Here is a 19,545-nt window from a genome sequence, read left to right on the forward strand (position 1 = left end):
ACCTGTTAAAATAGAGCATCAGAGGCCTCTAACTGGACTTACTGGTAGAAACAGACCCTCTCCACCTAGTGCCTCTTTCTGCCTTTCAGTTTCCAGGGAGTTGTTTCTGTTTGAGAGAAGCTAAGCCCCACGTGGAGCTTGAGCCGAAGAGTAGTCTGGGAAATGGAGCAGCTCTAATGTGAAAGGGATTCAGAATGGAGCCTCGTGAGCCGGTTCACACTCTACTAGCCACAGACGTGATTTGAAGCGATCTCCCCGCAGCTGGGCAATTCACATTGTAATAAAATGAAGAAAGCCATCTTTGTCAACGTAAACATTAGTAGATCATGTTTTCTGTGACCTCTTTTAATGCCCTATTTATTTATTTTAAAGATTTTTATTTATTTATTTGACAGAGACACAGTGAGAGAGGGAACACAAGTAGGGGGAAGTGGGAGAGGGAGAAGCAGGCTTCCCATGGAGCAGGCAGCCTGGCGCGGGGCTTGATCCCAGGACTCTGGGATTGTGACCTGAGCTGAAGGCAGACCCAGGCACCCCTAATACCTTATTTTAAAAAGTCTTGTATTCTCTATGACTTAATAGTGCAAATTTGCAGTGAATAGAATTTAAACTAAATCAGCCAGTGCTCCGTCTAGACTGCTACATACCTACTGATGTATCTAAAAGAGGAGTTGTGTTTTTATAAAATGTTTCTTCTTATTTATATATTCTTTTAGGCTATTTAGATATATTCAGTTTAAATTGGTGGTCTCTTTATTAGAAACTATAGTTGTTTACTTGCATATTTTCTGTCTCTTGCATTAACATACAAGTTCTGTGAGGACAGAGAGACTTTTCCCCATGCACCTGCCCTTTCATAGATGCTCCATAAATAATTCATTCACTCTACAAATACTTAGATATGGAAAAATGCCTAATTTTTCATTAGTCTGTTAGTCTTACTAAAAATCTTTTTTAAAAAAGAAAGATACAGTGGTTGTCTAACATAATCTAAGACTGTTCTGGGTTTTTGTTCTGTTTTGTTTCACTTTTTTAGCAGAAAGAAAAAAAAATTGGTGATTAACTTATAATTTAGGTGAAGACCAGGAAGTATTTGAGTACCTAATGTTATTTCCTTCTTTACTTAAATGAACTAATCAGAGCGCTTAGCTTATTTCTGTTATCAACCTGAGTAAGGAAGATCTTTTTATGGAGGGACCCTTTGAAAGGAAGACCATTTGTCTTTTTAAGGAAAACCACTTGTAATAAACAATTTATTTTTATGCCCAGAGAAACTAGTTCTCTTTGTGCAAAATTTAATAATGGTCAAAGAAAGGAGTGCCTGGACTCAGTTAACCATCTGCCTTAGGCTCAGGTCATGATCTCGGGGTCCTGGGATAGAGCCCTGAGTCAGGCTCCCTGCTCCATGGGGAGCCTACTTCTCCCTCTGCCTGCTACTCCCCATGCTTGTGCTCTCTCTGTGTCAAATAACAAAATCTTAAAAAAAAAAATTTTTTTTTGACAAATAATTAACATTGCCAGGTACTGAGCTCAGTAAACATTTATACCCTTAAGTTAGCAATTCCATTTCTAGCTGTTTCTTTTTCTTTTTTAAGATTTTGTTTGTTTACTTATTTGAGAGAGAGGGGGAGAGAGAGCATGTGCACAAGTCAGGTAGGAGCAGAGGGAGAGGACAAGCAGACTCCATGCTAAGCACAGAGCCTGATTCGGGGCCTGATCCCACAACCCTGAGATCATGACCTGAGCCAAAATCAAGAGTTAGTGGCTTAATCAACTGAGCCACCCAGGCGCCCCTAGCTATTTATGTAAAAAATTTTGGACAAGTATGCAGATATGTGTATGTATTATATATGTATATAAAAACAAAAAACTGGAGAAAACATCTCTATCCAGCAATAGGGAAAATTAGGTAAATAAATATGGAATATCAGTACACTATAATACCAGGTTATTGATTTGTTGATTTGGAAAGATCTTTAATACATTATGTGAAGAGGTCAAAAAACGGTAACATGGGATGATTCCATTTTCATACGATCTATAAAATACTTATCTTTGGATCACAAAATTAAGAATAATTTTTTTCTCTTCACATTTTTTTCCCTCTAAAATAATTGTAGCAATAGGGGCGCCTGGGTGGCTCAGTGGGTTAAGCCGCTGCCTTCGGCTCAGGTAATGATCTCAGGGTCCTGGGATCAAGTCCCGCATCGGGCTCTCTGCTCAGCAGGGAGCCTGCTTCCCTCTCTCTCTCTCTGCCTGCCTCTCTGCCTACTTGTGATCTCTCTCTGTCAAATAAATAAATAAAAAATCTTTAAAAAAAAATAATAATTGGGGGCGCCTGGGTGGCTCAGCGGGTTGGGCCGCTGCCTTCGGCTCAGGTCGTGATCTCGGGGTCCTGGGATCGAGCCCTGCATCGGGCTCTCTGCTCAGCGGAGAGCCTGCTTCCTCCTCCCTCTCTGCCTGCTTGTGATCTTTCTCTGTCAAATAAATAAATAAATAAATCTTTTAAAAAAAAAAAGAAAATAATTGTAGCAATAGTTTTGACCTCACAGATCTCCTGCAAGGTTTCAGGGTCCTCAGACCATTCTTTGATAACTGCTATTTAGTTAATGGTTTCAGGCCTATATAGCAGAACTTTATGAGTTACTGGTTAAAAGTACTTTACCTTGAGCTCTGCAGGTCTTACTTCTAGAGATGCCACTTCAGTACATCTAGAGTAGGACTCAGGAATATCTTTTTAAAATACATGTTATGACTATATCTAAATGCAGCCCAGGGCACCTGGGTGGCTCGGTGGGTTGAGCCTCTGCCTTCAGCTCAGGTCATGATCCCAGGGTCCTGGGATCGAGCCCCAAGTCGGGCTCTCTGCTCGGCAGGGAGCCTGCTTCCCTTCCTCTCTCTATGCCTGCCTCTGCCTACTTGTGATCTCTGTCAAATAACTAAATAAAATCTTAAAAAATAAAAAATAAATGTAGCCCAAAATTATACTTCTATAATTTTAATTAAGTTTAAGTGAACATTTGAAATGAGTAAACATTCATTTAGTGAATGCTTACCTTGTGCAAACCCAAATACAATGTAAAACATTTGGTACATAGTAAAAGAATAAATGTGGCCAGTACATGAGTCGTCAACTTGTTAAATAATCTTTTTTCCTTTCGCCTACTGCCCCCACATTTTCTGCTACCCTACCTTGCTGTCCTGGGTAATATGAATTTATTACTGTAGGCAATGATTTTTCAAACATAAGTTCTGAGTACTTTTTTTTTTAAAGATTTTATTTATTTATTTGACAGAGAAATCACAAGTAGGGTGCGGGGAGCAGGCTCCCTGCTGAGCAGAGAGCCTGATGTGGGGCTTGATCCCAGGACCCCGGGATCGTGACCGGAGCCAAAGGCAGAGGCTTAACCCACTGAGCAACCCAGGTGCCCCTGAATACTTTTTTTAGAACTTCATTTTCTTGATTATTTTTGTTTTACAAAATTCCATTGATTATAATAAAGTTATTAATAATATGCACTCATAATTTTTTTAATTAACATATAATGTATTATTGGTTTCAGAGGTAGAGGTCAGTGATTCATCAGTCTTACATAACATCCGGTGCTCATTACATCACATGCCCTCCTTAATGTCCATCACCCAGTTACCCCCATCCCTCCGTTCCCCCCCCCCCTCCAGCAGCCCTCAGTTTGTTTGCCATGATTAAGAGTCTCTTATGGTTCATCTCCCACTCTGGTTTCATCTTATTTCATTTTTTCCTCTCTTTCCCTTTGATCCTCTCTTTTGTTTCTTAAATTACACATTAGTGAGATTATGTGATAATTGTCTTTCTCTGATTGACTTATTTTCTTAGCATAATACCCTCTGGTTCCAGGGGCACCTGGGTGGCCCAGTCAGTTAAGTGTCTGCCTTTAGCTTAGGTCATGATCCCAGAGTCCTGGGATCAAGCCCCATGTTGGGCTCCCTGCTCACTAGGGAGTCTGCTTCTCCCTCCCCCTGCTTGTGTACGCTTTCTCTCCCCCCTCTCTCTCACTGTCTCTTTCTCCCTCTCAAATAAATAAATAAAATCTTTTTTTTTTTTTTGAACCCTCTAGTTCCATCCATCTCATTGGAAATGGCAAGATTTCATTTTTTTGATGGCCACATAATATTCCATTGTGTGTGTGTGTGTGTGTGTGTGTGTATGTATGTATATGTATACCACATCTTCTTTATCCATTCATCTGTCGATGGACAACTGGGTTCTTTCTGTAGTTTGGCTATTGCGGACATTGCTGCTATAAACATTGGAGTGCAGGTGCCCCTTTGTTTTCACTACATTTGCATCTTTGAGGTAAATACCCAGTAGTGCAATTGCTGGGTCATAGGTTAGTTCTGTTTTCAACTTTTTGAGGAACCTCCATACTGTTGTCCAGAGTGGCTGCACCAGCTTGCATTCCCACCAGCAGTGTAGGAGGGTTCCTTTTCTCCCCTCATTCTCATCGTTTCCTGACTTGTTAATTTTAACCATTCTGACTGCTGTGAGATGGTATCTCATTGTGGTTTTGATTTGTATTTCCCTGATGCTGAGTGATATGGAGCATATTTTCATGTGTCTATTGGTCATTTTTTAAAAAGATTTTATTTATTTATCTGACAGACCGGTCACAAGTAGGCAGAGAGGCAGACAGAGGGTGGTGGGGACACAGGCTCCCTGCTGAGCAGAGAGCCTGATCTGGGGCCCGATCCCAGGACCCTGAGATCATGACCTGAGCCAAAGGCAGAGGCTTAACCCACTGAGACACCCAGGTACCCCACTGTGGGTCATTTTTATGTCTTCTTTGGAGAAATGTCTGTTCATGTCTTCTGCCTATTTCTTAATTGGATTTGTTCTTTGGGTGTTGAGTTTGATAAGTTCTTTATAGGTTTTGGATACTAGCCCTTTATCTGATGTGTCATTTGCAAATATCTTCTCCCATTTTGTCCGTTGTCTTTTGGTTTTGTTGACTGCTTCTTTTGCTAGTGACCATTCACTTGTTCTCTATAGTTAAGGATCTGGGTTTTTGTGGGGTTTTTTTTTTTAACCCCTTTGTTCATTTTTGTTTCTTAAATTCCATATATGAGTGAAATCACAGGGTATTTGTCTTTCTCTGACTGGCTTATTTCACTTAGAATTATACTCTCTAGATCCATCCATGTTGTTGGCAAGGTTTTCGTTCTTTTTTGAGGGGCTGAATAATATTCCATGGTATATATGTACCACATCTTCTTTAGATAAAAGAATCCATTCTTCTATTGATAGACACTTTGACCAACGCTTCAACTGCTTCCATAATTTGGCTATTGTAAATAATACTGCCGTAAACATAGGGGTGCATATATCCCTTCAAACTAGTGTTCTTTGGGTAAATACCCAGTAGTGTGATTACTAGATCATTTGGTAATTCTATTTTTTTTTTTTAAAGATTTTATTTATTTATTTGTCAGAGAGAGAGAGGGAGAGAGAGCAAGCACAGGCAGACAGAATGGCAGGCAGAGGCAGAGGGAGAAGCAGGCTCCCTGATGAGCAAGGAGCCCGATGTGGGACTCGATCCCAGGACGCTGGGATCATGACCTGAGCCGAAGGCAGCTGCTTAACCAACTGAGCCACCCAGGCGTCCCGGTAATTCTATTTTTACTTTTTTGAGGACGCTCCATGCTGCTTTCCACAGTGGCTGCACCAGTGTGCATTCTCCCAAATAGTGCATGAGGGTTCCTGTTGATCCACATCCCCACCAACACTTTTTGTTTCTTGTGTTGTTGATTTTAGCCATTCTGATTGGTATGAGGTGGTATCTCATTGTAGGTATGTATGTATGTATGTATGTATGTATGTAATCTCTCTACCCAGGATGGGGCTCAAACTCACAACTCCAGATCAAGAGTCACATGCCCTTCTGACTGAGCCAGGCAGGTACCCCTCGTTGAAGTTTTTGATTTGCTTTTCCTTGATAAATGATGCTGAGCATCTTCATTTGTCTGTTGACCATCTGTGTGTCTTCTTTTGAGAAAGTTCTGTTCATGTCTTCTGCTTAATTTTTAATTGGGTTATTTGTGATTTGGGTGTTGAGTTGTAGAAGTTCTTTCTATTTTAGGTACCAACCCTTTATCTGATAGATCATTTGCAAATATCTTCTCTCATTCAATAAGTTGTCTTTTAGTTTTGTTGGTTGTTTCCTGTGCTGAAGCTTTTCATTTTGATGTAGTCCCAGTAGTTCATTTTTGCTTTTCTCCCCCTTGCCTTAGGAGCCCTTTCTGGAAAGCTCTTCTTATAGCTGATGTCAAGAAAGTTATTACCTGTGCTCTTTTCTAGGAATTTTATGGTTTGAAGTCTCACATTTAGGTCCATAAGCCATTTGAAGTTTATTTTTGTGTTTGATATAAGAAAGTGGTCCAGTTAGCTTCATTCTTTGCATATAGCTGTTCAGTTTTCCCAGCACCATTTGTTGAAGGACTGTCTTTTTCCCACTGCATATTCTTGCCTTCTTTGTTGAAGATTAATTGACCATACATTTTTGGGTCTATTTCTGGGCTTTCTATTCTGTTCCACTGATCTGTGTCTAGTTTAGTATAACTTAAAATCTGGAATTGTCATAACCTCCAGCTTTCTTTTTCTTTTTCAAGACTCCTTTGGCTACCTGTGGTCATTTGTGGTTCTGTATTTTAGGATTGTTTGTTCTAGTTCTGTGAAAAATGCTCTTGGTATTTAGATAGGGATTGCATTAAATCTGTAGATTGCTTTGGGTAGTATGAACATTTTAACAATATTCTTTCAATCCATGAGCATGGGATGTCTTTCCATTTGTTTGCATCATCTTCAATTTCTGTGGAATAATTTTGATAAAATGAAAAATTTCAGTATTTGTAAGATCTGCATAACTTACTGAGCCAATAATTTCCAAATGACCACTGAAGGATTCATTCAAGTTTCAACGTATATCCCAGCAGATTTAATGTAACAGAGTATAAAATGTGCATGGTGGTTGTTTCAGCATGCATATTTCAACTTTAAGCATCACAAAGCGGAGGAGTATTGGAGATTAGGCTTGAAGCCAAGAGAGCAAAGCTTAATAAACTGATACAGAAATAGTCATAATAATGTGATAATTATGGGAAGACAGCCACTAAGTGCTTTAAATAGTGGGAAGTCTTCATAGAGAGAATATTTTACCTTGACAAATGTATAAGAACTTACTACAAAGAATGGGAAGAAGGGTGTTCTAGGCAAGGGAATAGTATGTGCATGGAAATATGAAAACAAGTGGCGCAGAGTACTTGAAGGTCTGCCTAGATGCACCCAGACAGGGTGAGGAAGACTATAAAGATTGATTCACCTAGGCCTGACATGATTAGTTTGCTTTTTATGGTTAACGTAAATACATTCTCTTGATATGTAGCTGGTCAAGATTGAAGGTAACGTTAGGTGTAATATATGTACTGTAGACAATGATTTTGTAATGATTTATGTAACGAAGACAATGATTTTGGTCTTGGCTTCCGTGCATTTTAGTCTACTCATACTAAGTCTATGAATTGCATAAGATGATTATCCTGTGTGCCTCAATTCCCTTATTTGTAAAACAAGGATTTGAGTAGCACCCACTCTAAATGTTTAATCTCATTACAGTGCCCACCCTATAGCAAACTATCAAATGCTAGTAGCGAATAGAGGCAAGTTTCCTCCTGGGAGTATAGAAGTGGGTATAGAAGAAGGGGATTAGTTCTGTGTCTGTGCTGCTTCCAGCTCTCCATTTTACACTTGACCTTCTGCTCTGCTGGAAAAGTCTTATTAACCTGTTTGTAATAAAACATGAAATTATTTCTGTAACTGGCATTAATGTATTTTACTATGCACATACTTGAAAATTATTTCAGGGGTGCCTCAGTTGGTTAAGCATCCAAGCCTTTTTACGGTTTGGGTCATGATCTCAGTGTCATGAGATGAGCCCCACGACAACCTCTGCATTGGGCATGAAGCCTGCTGACGATTCTCTTTCTCCCTCTGCCCCTCCTCATCCTCTCCCTCTGCCCCTGCTCTCTCTGTCTAAAAAAATAAAAAAATAATTTTGGATTGTGCTTTTGTATAAGCTTATAAAATAGCTTCGATTTCCCTTTACAGCTTCTAAATTTATCTTAAACACAAATTTGTAAATAACATTTGAAAAAAATCTGCTGATCTTAAGTATTGTAAGTATCCTCTGACTCTTTTAAACTCCTTTTTGTTATCTGCATACTATTTTTCTCTGTTATGCCACACTTCTCCAAAGCAGTATGCCAATGTTAATGTCCAGTGATATGATTTAAAATTGGTTTGAATCTCAGCTTTTACAATACCTTTTATGTCTTAATTGTAGACATTACAGAGCAAATACAAACTTGAATCATGTTTTCTGTTTCTGTGACTGGTAGTTTTTTTTTAATTGATAATTGCTTTTCTCTTATTGGAAGAAGTCTGTTAAGGGTTCTGAGACAACTGTTGGTAATTATTCTGCAGTCTTTCTCTTGCATGGAATTTGATGTCTATAATATACTCCCTTAATGTCCCAAAGTCTGTGTCCTTAGTACAGGGGTCTACATAATAATGAGGGCTTTTACTTCTTTTTCAGATTATTTCTGATGAAAAAGCTTAAGGAAGTAACAGATAAAAAGAAAACTAGTCTCTTGAAAAACATAGATGAAAAACTCACAGAAGCAGCCAGAGAACTTGGGTACTCACTGGAACAGAGAACCATGAAGATGAAACAGAGAGATAAGAAAGTATGGTTTAAATCTGTTAGTTTTGCTACTCAGTAGGATTTTTTTCTCTCGATTCCTTCCCACCTACACCTTATCCTTCCTTCTGCCCCATCCTGAGGAGAACTAGATGTCACCCTTCGGGGGCTCACTCCAGGGCTGTCCATCCCCTGGATTGCTAGAAGGGTGGCACCGGGGCACGGCTTGGCTGGCTCTCATCAGTTGTTAGACAGACTGAGGCACGAGCAGATGGTTCTTCTCTGGTTGCTAGCTCATGCCAGGACTTCCCACTCTCTTCATCTTGTTTTCCCAGTTACACATCTCATAGAACTGAGTGAAAGCAGCTTTGTGCATAGTATTTACCTACATTTCTTCTTTAATAGCTAAGGATGGTTGATTTCGCACAAGGTGTTTTGGGAGAGTAGTTTTGTGAAGGTATGCCTTAGAGTGATTTAGTTAAGGGCTTCAAAGGTAGTTCCCTTTCTGAGGACAATGTGTGTTGAGATTTGCTCATTTTCTGCAGCAACTGTGTGTCTAAGCAGTCCTGTCTCCTTTTCCCATATTGATTCTATTACCATTTCCTTTTGCATCTCTCCTAACACCTGCATTGTGAGTGGAGAGTTTTGTAAACAGGAAAGACTTCTGGGTCTTGGATCCTTTCGGTTTTTCACTTAAAATTTTCAGAAGAAGTTAACAGACAACATAGAAGAATTCTGCTTAGGGGTAAATGAGAATTCTTAGGATTTTGTTCTTATAACCTCTGGTGAGGAAGGAGATTTCTCACGGTGGAATGAGGGCACTCCAGTTTCACACCATTATCTGCTGTGACAGGTTCATCTGAAAGTTCTAGGCCAAATTCAGTACTGGTTATTCCTGGATAAACTAACACTGGTAACTAAGTAGTTTAGTGAACTTGGTTATTGAAAATCCTACACTTCAGCTGCAGGCGTGATACTCACATAAGTCATAGTCACTAAACTGCAGTCTCGGCAAGTCTTCCTTTAATCTTAGAGGCCAGAAATAATTTCTAAAACGGCATTTGAACGAAAGCCACTGCAATGGGACATTTTTACATTACTTAAAGATGTTATGTTGCCATTTACCTTCCTAGTTTCCATAGGGAGCCTTTCCCACCTAATGAGCATTTCTTGCCTTATACTTACATATTCCTAACTTATCTTCACTAAAAACTGTACTTATGTAGACAAAATAGCTGATAGAAAATTCTTTTATCAGAACCTTATTTTTTACCATCAATTATAATTTATTTCAGATGAGATTTCCTTAATCCTTCCCCATAATTATAAGATGACATTGGAGTTTAAATTTCATAGGTATATTTGTCCTGGCTCCCTTTCCCATGAGGTTTTTTTTGTTTGTTTGTTTTTTTAGAATATATTTTTTCTGTCCACAAAATTAACTGGTAGGAACATAAAGGGAGAAAAAAAGAACTTAAAAGACAACCATGATCTTATCCTCCCAAAGACAATCGGTTGCTGATTTTGCTTTTTCTTCCTTTTCCATTAAAAAGAAAGTTTGTTCTTTTATTGTCAGATATTGATTTAATTCATATTTTTCTACTTCCGAAAAATTCAGTTCCATTCATATATGTGAATTAGTGACTTTGTTCTTATGTAGGAGAGTTGTATATCCATTCTAGTATAATAGTGCACTATATAATACATGAGAAACAATTGTTTTTATACTGACGATACCTTGTGGTGCTTTGGAATGCCAAACCCTTACGAGTTACCTCATTCAACCTCTACAACAAATCCGCAAACAAAGGAGGAATTATCCTGTGTCATAAATCAGTAAATCAAGGTTTACAGAGACTTTGTTCCTTGCTTAAAATCATAAGTGACCTGACACCTAAATTTACATCTTTGATATTTAGCTTTTTTTCCACTCCATCTTACTGATTGGCCAAAAGCCACTTTACCTTTTTTTATACCTAGATTTCATTTTTAAAAATAAAAACTGGTTTAATATTGCTATAAAATGAGGGTTCATCCTTCCATCGTTCCATCCTTTGATTCTGGTGCCTCAGAATATCGCCCACCCTTGCACAGGGCTTTCCTGAATTTGTAACCCTTTTCATAATAAAATTAGGATTTTGGTGCTTTGCTAATAATTGCTACCTCTTTATGGAAAATTAGTGCAGTTAATCATCTGTAAAAAATATGAAAATATATACCTCCCATGGTTTTGTTGTGTGTCAGCCTGAGTGGAAGAGAAGATAGGCCAGTAACTATATGGATGTTTGCTTTTTCTGTCATTATCAATACTGTTTTATGACTTGCTTTTTTATGCTTGTGATTATGATTATCATTTTGTATTGCTAAATTAAAGACCCACCTCATAAATTTCAGAATGGCTGCAGAGCAGTGTGCTGATGTTCATAGCTTAGGTTGCTTTAAACTTTTCACAAATAAAGACAAATCCTGCCATGTATAACCTTCTATACCTTTCTTTGCACACTTACTTGATTATCTCCTTGGAAGAAATAACCTGATGTAGTATTGCCAGGTCCAGAGTGATTTCGAGATTTAGATTTAAAGAAAAACAACAGTTTTTTTTTTTTGCTGGTTTTTCATTTTGTGGAGTTTATTTTCTTTGTTTGCAGAACTCCCCTGTATGAGTGAAGCTAGTTTATGTTCCCAGTGTAGAAGCAATGTACCAGTGCCTATTCTCCCCATACCCTTGCCATTGCTAGGTATTAGCAGTCCCTTTTGGTGTTTTCCATTTGCATAGATATAAAATGATATGTCATTGTTTTACTTAGTATTTCTTTGATTATAAAGGACATTAAATATTTTTCACTTCTCTACTGGCCGTTTGTATTTTTTTGGTGAACTGCCTGAAGTTTGGCCATTTTTCAGTCAGGGTTAGAATTCACCTTTTCTTTCTTATGTTTTAAGTTGGATGTTTTTTCCTTGTAAGACTCCTCTATAGTTTAAAGACATTAATCTTATTTTTATTATTGTATATATTGCAGATATTTTTATCCGTTTCTTTTGCTCTTGATTTTTATTTGATTTTTAAAATTTTATGTAGTCAAGTCTGTCTTTTCCTTCTCCACTCTGAAATTATTAAAAGTATTTGCCTTCTAGAAGTTTCATTGGTTTTATTTTTATATTTAATCCTGACATCCAGCTGCAAATTATTTTGATATAAAGAGTAAGATACAACAGTGACTTTTTTTTTTTTTTTTTTTTTGCAAACGGTGAGTTGTTGTCTGAGAATTTATTTTGAATAATCGGTCCCTTCTTTTACTTAAGAAAGAATGAAAGAAGCAAGAGATTGGGGCATCTGAGTGAAATAGATTTTAAGATCTAGAGACTTAGGTGAGAAGACTTTAAAATGAGCTAATTTGGGGCTTGTGTCCTTCTGTCTTGGCAGTTTTCACTGGCGGCACAAGTAAGTGTAATATTCGAAGTAGTTGTTTTGTTAAGGAAGGACCGAATAATAATACCACTGTTGTGCATGAAAAGAGTGTAGACTGGAAGGGTTATGGTGGTCGTTGTAGTTGGGCCTGTTCTTGTCTTTGAAGATTACCACTTTCTAAAAGATCACTGGTTATGTTATTTTGCTTCCGTAAAGGGCAGCACAAAACTGAAAACTGCCCTATTTGGGGGAAGTTTGCAAAAACAAGCCTGAATTTTTCAGGTAAAAATGGGGGCCCTAAAGTTGGCGAGATGCACAAGAGGAATTCTGTCCCACTACATTTTCCTGCTAACAGAAACTATTCCTTGACCTTTTAGGTTTAGTTCCTTATGCTTCCTACCTAGAAAATACAGTGACCTAACAGGAAACTTACATACTGGCTTGCCTCTTATAATAGGATGCATTGGCCTTCTTTCCTCCCAAATCAGGGTGCAGACTTCTGAGTGCAATTAGTAAAACCCAGTTTCACTCTTCTGTCATTTCTTCATGTGCTGATTTTTTTTTTGCTGATTTTGAATACTAAACTTCAGGGGTGGACTCCCAAAATGAATGTCATTAAATGTTACATTTTGACAGACGTATTGAGAGTTTGTCGTTGTTTATATCAATGTACCATGTCTATTTTGTCTGTTTACCAATGGTTTTATGTTTTTTATTTAGGTCGTGACAAAGACCTTTCATGGTTCAGGCTTGGTTGTCCCAGTAGATAAAAATGATGTTGGGTACAGAGAGCTCCCTGAAACAGATGGTAATGTATTTCTTAATGCATATGTGTGTGGAAGGTTTTCCTTGTATTGAGAAGTAGGTAAGTATGCTTTTTGTGGGACAATCAATAGAGCTTATGGATAAAGAGCAAGCTCACGTTTTAGGGTCAGTCAGGCCTGAATTAAAACTAGGTTTATAGCTGTGTAACCATAAGCAAATTACTTAACCCCACTAAACTTTGTCTTTTTTGTCTCTAAAATGGTTAATAATGGTGAATACTATTCATATATAGGGATGTTTGGAGTGTAAAGAGTATGTAAGGTTCTTAGCACGGTGCTTACCTAATAGGGCTCAAAATACGGTGCTTAATTTTAAGAGTTTAAAGAATTTTAGCCTATTGCCTGGGTTACTTTTTCTGAACTGTTTCAGACATTTGACATTATAGTCAATTTACTAAATAATTACTGAAATAGTGGGTGGTTTTATAGTCCTTTGTGAAAAGTTTTTCATCTGTAAGACTCTCTAGCTTTCAGAAGCCCAAGATCCTGAACTGCTTCATTTACAAGTAACAACAACTCTGAAAACGGACTGTTTATATATAAATCTAATTATTGATATTTTGAAAAAAGGGAAGAAAATCAATTCTCAACTCTTTCCCCTCTCCTCCGTTTCCTTCTTTCTTTGAACATCCCTTTTGGCATTCCCTTATATATTATCCTTTTCCAAGGAGGATAAAATTTAGGAGGAAATAAAAGTTAGCGCTTCCTTAAGAACCAAGTAGTCCTGCCCAAAGATCTAATATTGGCCATCCATTTTTACAGAACAGAACTAGCCAGCTTTGATTGATAGTCTCTGGGGTTGGGACCTAGAAATTGTATTTTTAACCAGTTTTCTAAAGCAGCTGTTCTCTAACTTTGTTGTGCAGAGTCTCCAGCCGAGATTGGTGTCTTAAATCACAGCTATTCATGTGTAATTATTTTTGCTGTACCCCTACCTCTTTAGAGGAATTCCATGGGGAAAATATGGCTGAGCTATACAGTATGGTAGCCAGTAGCCACACATGGCTTCAGAGTGCTTCATATGTGGCTAGTGCAATTGAACTGAATTTGCAATTTTAACTCATTGAACTTTAAAAGCTGACACTTAAAATTTTTAATATTGATCATATGTTGAACTGCTACTATTCGGATATGATGGGTTGAATTAAATATCTTAAAATTAGTTTCATATATTTCGTTAATATAGCTACAGAAAAAACTTAATTACATAGGAAGCCTACATTTTCTTTGGACAGGCAAATCTGTCCTATATCTCCTTTCTGAAGTCAGAATCTCTAATGGGGAAGGAGTGCGTATAGGCTCTTGCTATTTTCTGTTCAGTCGTCTGCTTATACTCTAGCTTTCTGCCTACCTGTGTGCTAGTGCACTCAGAGCTTTATAAAGCAGAATTACTGTCTTATTTGGGAAAGTCTGAGAACCTTTGTAGAGGATCTAGGAGTCACTAAAACTTCAGGGGTAGTAGGTATTAAACTGCAATACCCTGGAGTAAACCTTATTACCCTACCCTGGTTGTGGTTTTGTATTTTTATGTCCAAAATCATTATTTATCTCTACTTTTTGCTAACATTCTAGACATTAGAGCCTTCTGTGGTTTAATTATTTTTGTTTGAGAAGTGCAGCAAGCCATAAAGTTAGGGACCTGGTATCATCTTGCTTTTGCCTAGTGTTGTTTGCCAGGAACTATAGTTGATTGGCAGTTTATTAATGTGCAACAGTGTTCAGCAAATCACAGTGTAGTTTGATCGTAACCAGTTTCCCCTTTGAAACTGCTTAAATGTAACATTCTAACCTTGCAAATAAGATGCCTTTTACTGAGAAATTTATAAATGTCATAATAGATTTTTATCAAATGATGTGTGTATGTATATATATATACATACACACACACACACACAATAATCCTCACCCCACTCTTTGAAGTAGGTCTTATTCCTGTTTTCAGGTGGAAACTAGATCTTAAATTTAGGTCTTTCTGACTAGTGTGCTTACCACTAACCAAAGAATAATAGCTTAGCTAGTTGCCCAACTTTGGCACAATCACTATGGTTTAGCTTAAGTATTCCAGTTGTTGGTATTAGAAGGATAAAATAAGAACCAAGTGTTGAAGCTTCTAAATCATTGTTTTGAATAGTAACATTTAAGGTAGCATTTTTGAGTGGTTAATTTAAGTTTCATTTAGGTATTAAGTTTGGGCTTCTGTTACATGAATTTTTGTGGAAGTTTTTATTGGTGGAAGAACAGATTTTTTTCCTCACACTGTTGGTGAGCTGAATATTTTCATCTCTGTTTAGTATTTTGATAGCTTAGTAATTGTTGTAAATTGCTTATTCTTTTGTAGTCCATATATGATTTGCCTGGAGTGAAAGTAGAAGACATCAGAAAGTGATAAACTTTAAATTACTTGCTAACAGAAGACAAGTAGGTCTTTAATTCCATGCCAACTCTAAGTGAGTTGTAGGGCCTGCCTGGAGCACTGTGGTGAGAAAGATTCTAAGGGTCTCAATGGATTAGTTACATCTTCTTTGGGTGCAGGAAGGAACCCATTTTCCATCCTTAAGAAGGTTTTTGATGGAGGCCAGATGTGTTTCCTTGAAATGACTGGCACTGATTTTTTTCTAAAGAAAAGGAGGAGTCTTTTAAAAAGTTTCAAACCAATAAATGTGTCACAACTATTTAGAGTTAGGAACATAGGTGATACGTGTTAATTTGTTCAATATTATATGTATCTACCAAAGGTGAGAAAACGAACAAAATAACATTTTGTGACTTCACAGAGTTTGCATTCTGTGTGGTGGTCACAGCTGAATCAAATATATTCAAATTCGGAGGTTAAAAGCCCTGGTATTTCTTTACCACTCTTGATCATCATACATAACTGTAGTTAGTATCAATAGAGTATTGTGCCTTATACATAAAACTTAAAATTATGTATCATTCTTAGGTGTAACTTGTTAATGTTTTAATGAATCTTCACCTCCCCCCCAGTATAGCAGCCACTTTGTTTAGAAATGCATTTTTGGGGGTGCCTGGGTGGCTCAGTGGGTTAAAGCCTCTGCCTTTGGCTCAGGTCATGATCCCAGGGTCCTGGGATCAGGCCCCTCATCGGACTTTCTGCTACGAGGGGAGCCTGCTTCCCCCTTTCTGTGCCTGCCTCTCTGCCTACTTGTGATCTGTCAAATAAATAAATAAAAATCTTAAAAAAAAATGCATTTTTGTTGGTTGGTTTGAATAATATCCATTTTTTTAATTGGTTTATCCTGAGGAAAGTAGTTGGTCAAAAAGGAGGTATGATGAAGTCTGATTAGTGTTAAGTACCTTCATACACATCCTGAGATCTGATGCACACCAATATCCAGAAAGTAGTGGGGAAAAAAGTGTTGAAAGCCAAAACAAAAATGTTAAACCACTGGCTTTTTAAATTTAGAGGTTAGAAGTTTTCTCTGTGTTCTTACCTCAAACTACTCTTGCTGTGCCTACACTTCGGTAAAGGTTTAATTCAGCAATGATTTCTTATCTCTTATATTGTCTTTTTCTGTATGTATATGTTTTTAGTAGGACAGGTAGGACAGGACAATAAAGAATAAACCTTATGGCCTGTTTTGGTTTTGTTTTTTAATCCAGCTTTTAATATGGTCTAACCCAGAGGTGGGCTACATATATATGGTCTCTGTTACCATAGTTTTTTTTTTCCAACCGGTTAAAATGGAAAAACATTTTTAGTGTGAGGGCAGTTAAAAACAGAGGGTAGGTCAGGTTTGGCCACAGTTTGCTAATCTGCAGACTAGCCTACTAAAAATCTTCAAAAGCTTATGTATAATCATGATTGCACCTAGATCCATGGTAAAATAGTCACACTTTGCTAATATAAAAATCTTTTTTGTTAAGCCATTTTTCTTAAATTATAAAGTTGCCATTCAGTAGTGCCACCCAAGGTGGCATTTGTTGTACTAGTAGAAATTGTTGAAGAAAAATCCAGCTTAGTATCTTTTTATCTTTGATGATGGGTGTGGGATCATCTTTTTATATCCTTGGTTTCTTACAGCCAACCTCAAGAGAATTTGCAAGACAATTGTTGAGGCACCAAGTGATGAGGACAGACTAAAAGCTTTTGCTCCCATTCAGGAAATGATGACTTTTGTGCAGTTTGCTAATGATGAATGTGATTATGGTATGGGGCTTGAGCTGGGAATGGATCTCTTTTGTTATGGCTCACATGTGAGTAAAAAAAAAAAAAAAAAACAACTCTTACCTCCCGTCACTGAATCTCTCTTCCCCATCACACTCCACATACAGGCATACTACAGCATGCACATTTATGTCCCCACTAGCACGAGTAGGATATAAAGTCATCTTGTGTGTTCAAATGAATTTCTTTTTTCCAAAAGGGACTTTTTGGTAAGCATCTGTCTGAAGATATTTGAAATTCGTCTTATATTCTGCCAGAGGTGAATAACCAAGATTATTTGCCTTCAGGTTTCCATTAAAGTGCACTTACTTATTAGACGTATTATACAGCTATATGCCCTTTAGTTAGGTATGTGTGTGGCTGTGTACACATACCTTTCATAGGGCTCTGTTTGGTTTTCTGTTGTGGTGGGGGTATTTGTTCTATGCTTGAATTCCTAGATGAAAAATAAATACTACAATAGTCCCTAGCCTCCCACCCACCTTATCCATGACTTCACTCTCTGTGGTTTTAGTTACCTGTGGTCAGCCATGGACCAGAAGCAGATCCTCCTCCTGAGATACTGTCAGGAGGGCAGTAGTAGCCTAACACTGTAGGTCAGTGCCTACGTCACTCACCTCACTTCATCTTACTATGTAGGCATTTTGTCAGGTCATATCCTCCTCAGAAAGGTTGGACAGTATTTGGAAAGCCACCACATTCATGTAGAACACTTACAACAATAGACTGTACTGAAGTATCTTATTACTTGTTAATCTCTTATTGTGCCTAATTTAGAAGTTAAACTTTATCATATAGGAAAACATAGCATAAAGAGGATACCGTTCGTGGTTTTAGGCATCTACTGGGGGTCCTGAAACCTATCCCTTGTGAATAAGGTGGGGGCCACTGTATCTTAAAATAGGCTTTCAGTGAAATTACTTAAAATATAGGAGTTTTGGGGTTTTTTGTTTTGTTTTTTGGTCATGACCTTTGCTTATTAAATAGGAAAGACCTACCCATCAGTTAAATCAGTGCTTATTCGCTGTACTTGCCTCGAGATGTAGTGTCTATAGCATGTTTCTGGAGCTAAACTGATTTTAAGTCCCATCTTCCCCACTTAGTAGCTGTGTGGGATGGCATTTTATAGCTCAGGAACACCATTGTACCTGTCTCTCTTAGCTATAAAATGTCTGCACACATGCACACACACAGACACACACTCCTTTCTCATTTAATCTATGATGTCACCTACCAGCCATAAAGAGGTAAACCATCTTGTTATAGGTTTGCAGGCAGTCTGGTTCCAGAGTTAGGGTCTAAATCAGTAATTCCCAAACTGTAAAGTGCATACAGATCTCCTGGAGATAATGTTAAAATGCAGACTGTTTCAGTGCATCTGGGGTGAGGCCTGAGACTGTATTTGACATGCTCCTGGGTGTTGGTAACACTGCTCCTCTTGAGACTAGTGTCTCAAGACGAAACCAGTGGCTAACTCCAGCATGTAGCACAGCCGTGTGGAGGGCTGATCAAACACAGATTGGTGTACTTACCCGGACACTGCCCACCCTCCCAGTTTTGATCGAGTTCTGGGGTGAGTTTTATGAATTTGGATTTCTGACCCGTTAACCAGGTCAGGCTGATGCCACTGGGCAGGGGAGTCTATTTTGAGAACTCTGCTCCAAACCATATCAGTGTGTTTCTCTGCCTACCTTATATATGGTTATCAGTAAAAATAATCAAAATGTTTAGCAGCCAGAATAACAGTCATTGACCAATCAGAATAATGCTGGGCTTGCCAAAATATGTGAACATCAACTTAATTAAAAATGATTGGTTTGAGTACTAAACAACATATGAAAAGATTTAGCACTGTACTGAGCATCTAGCAAGTGCTAAATGCCATTAATAGAAGCATTGCAAGGTTCTCTTTGAGTTTATATATACTGTGTGTGTGTGTGTGTGTGTGTGTGTGTGTGTATAAATATATAAATAAAATAGCAGTAGTCTGAGTCACTTGGTAAACCCAAGGCAGTGACTTAAGTGATGGAGCAGGGTTACAGGGTGGGGTCGAGGAGAGAGAATGTGAAGATAAAGGGGAATATGATTTGAGAACTCAGATTCAGCATAGTGCTTCGTATAGTAAACACCAAGGAAAATAATGATTAAAGTCTTACCCGGTAGGGATACTACTAGAGAAGGAAAAGCATTTGAGCACATAATTCGGGGCAAGTAAAAAGGATGATGATCCTTATCTAAGGGATTAAGAAAGCTTAAAATTTTAACTTAGTTTTCTTCCGAATTTTCTTCAAGATGTACCATTAGCCTTTTAGAACTACAGGACTGCCTCTTGAACAGAGTGCTAAGTGTCTGTGTGAATTCACTGTTCCTAACCAATTTAGAAAGTAGTTAAGA

General features: G+C 37.9%; 1 protein-coding gene across 2 annotated transcripts in view; it reads left to right on the forward strand.

Annotated features, from left to right (window-relative positions):
* The window catches only part of LOC125093052 (histone PARylation factor 1), a 28,847-nt gene that overhangs the window by 8,732 nt on the left and 570 nt on the right, over positions 1–19,545 (forward strand). For both annotated transcript variants that reach the window (XM_047717697.1, XM_047717696.1), the window contains exons 5-7: positions 8,628–8,778; positions 12,862–12,949; positions 17,008–17,180. In XM_047717697.1, the coding sequence (XP_047573653.1) occupies positions 8,628–8,778; positions 12,862–12,949; positions 17,008–17,180 (412 nt within the window). The remainder of the gene's footprint in view (positions 1–8,627; positions 8,779–12,861; positions 12,950–17,007; positions 17,181–19,545) is intronic.

This window comes from Lutra lutra, chromosome 2 (genome assembly GCF_902655055.1).
Source record: "Lutra lutra chromosome 2, mLutLut1.2, whole genome shotgun sequence".
Taxonomy (NCBI): Eukaryota; Metazoa; Chordata; class Mammalia; order Carnivora; family Mustelidae; genus Lutra; species Lutra lutra.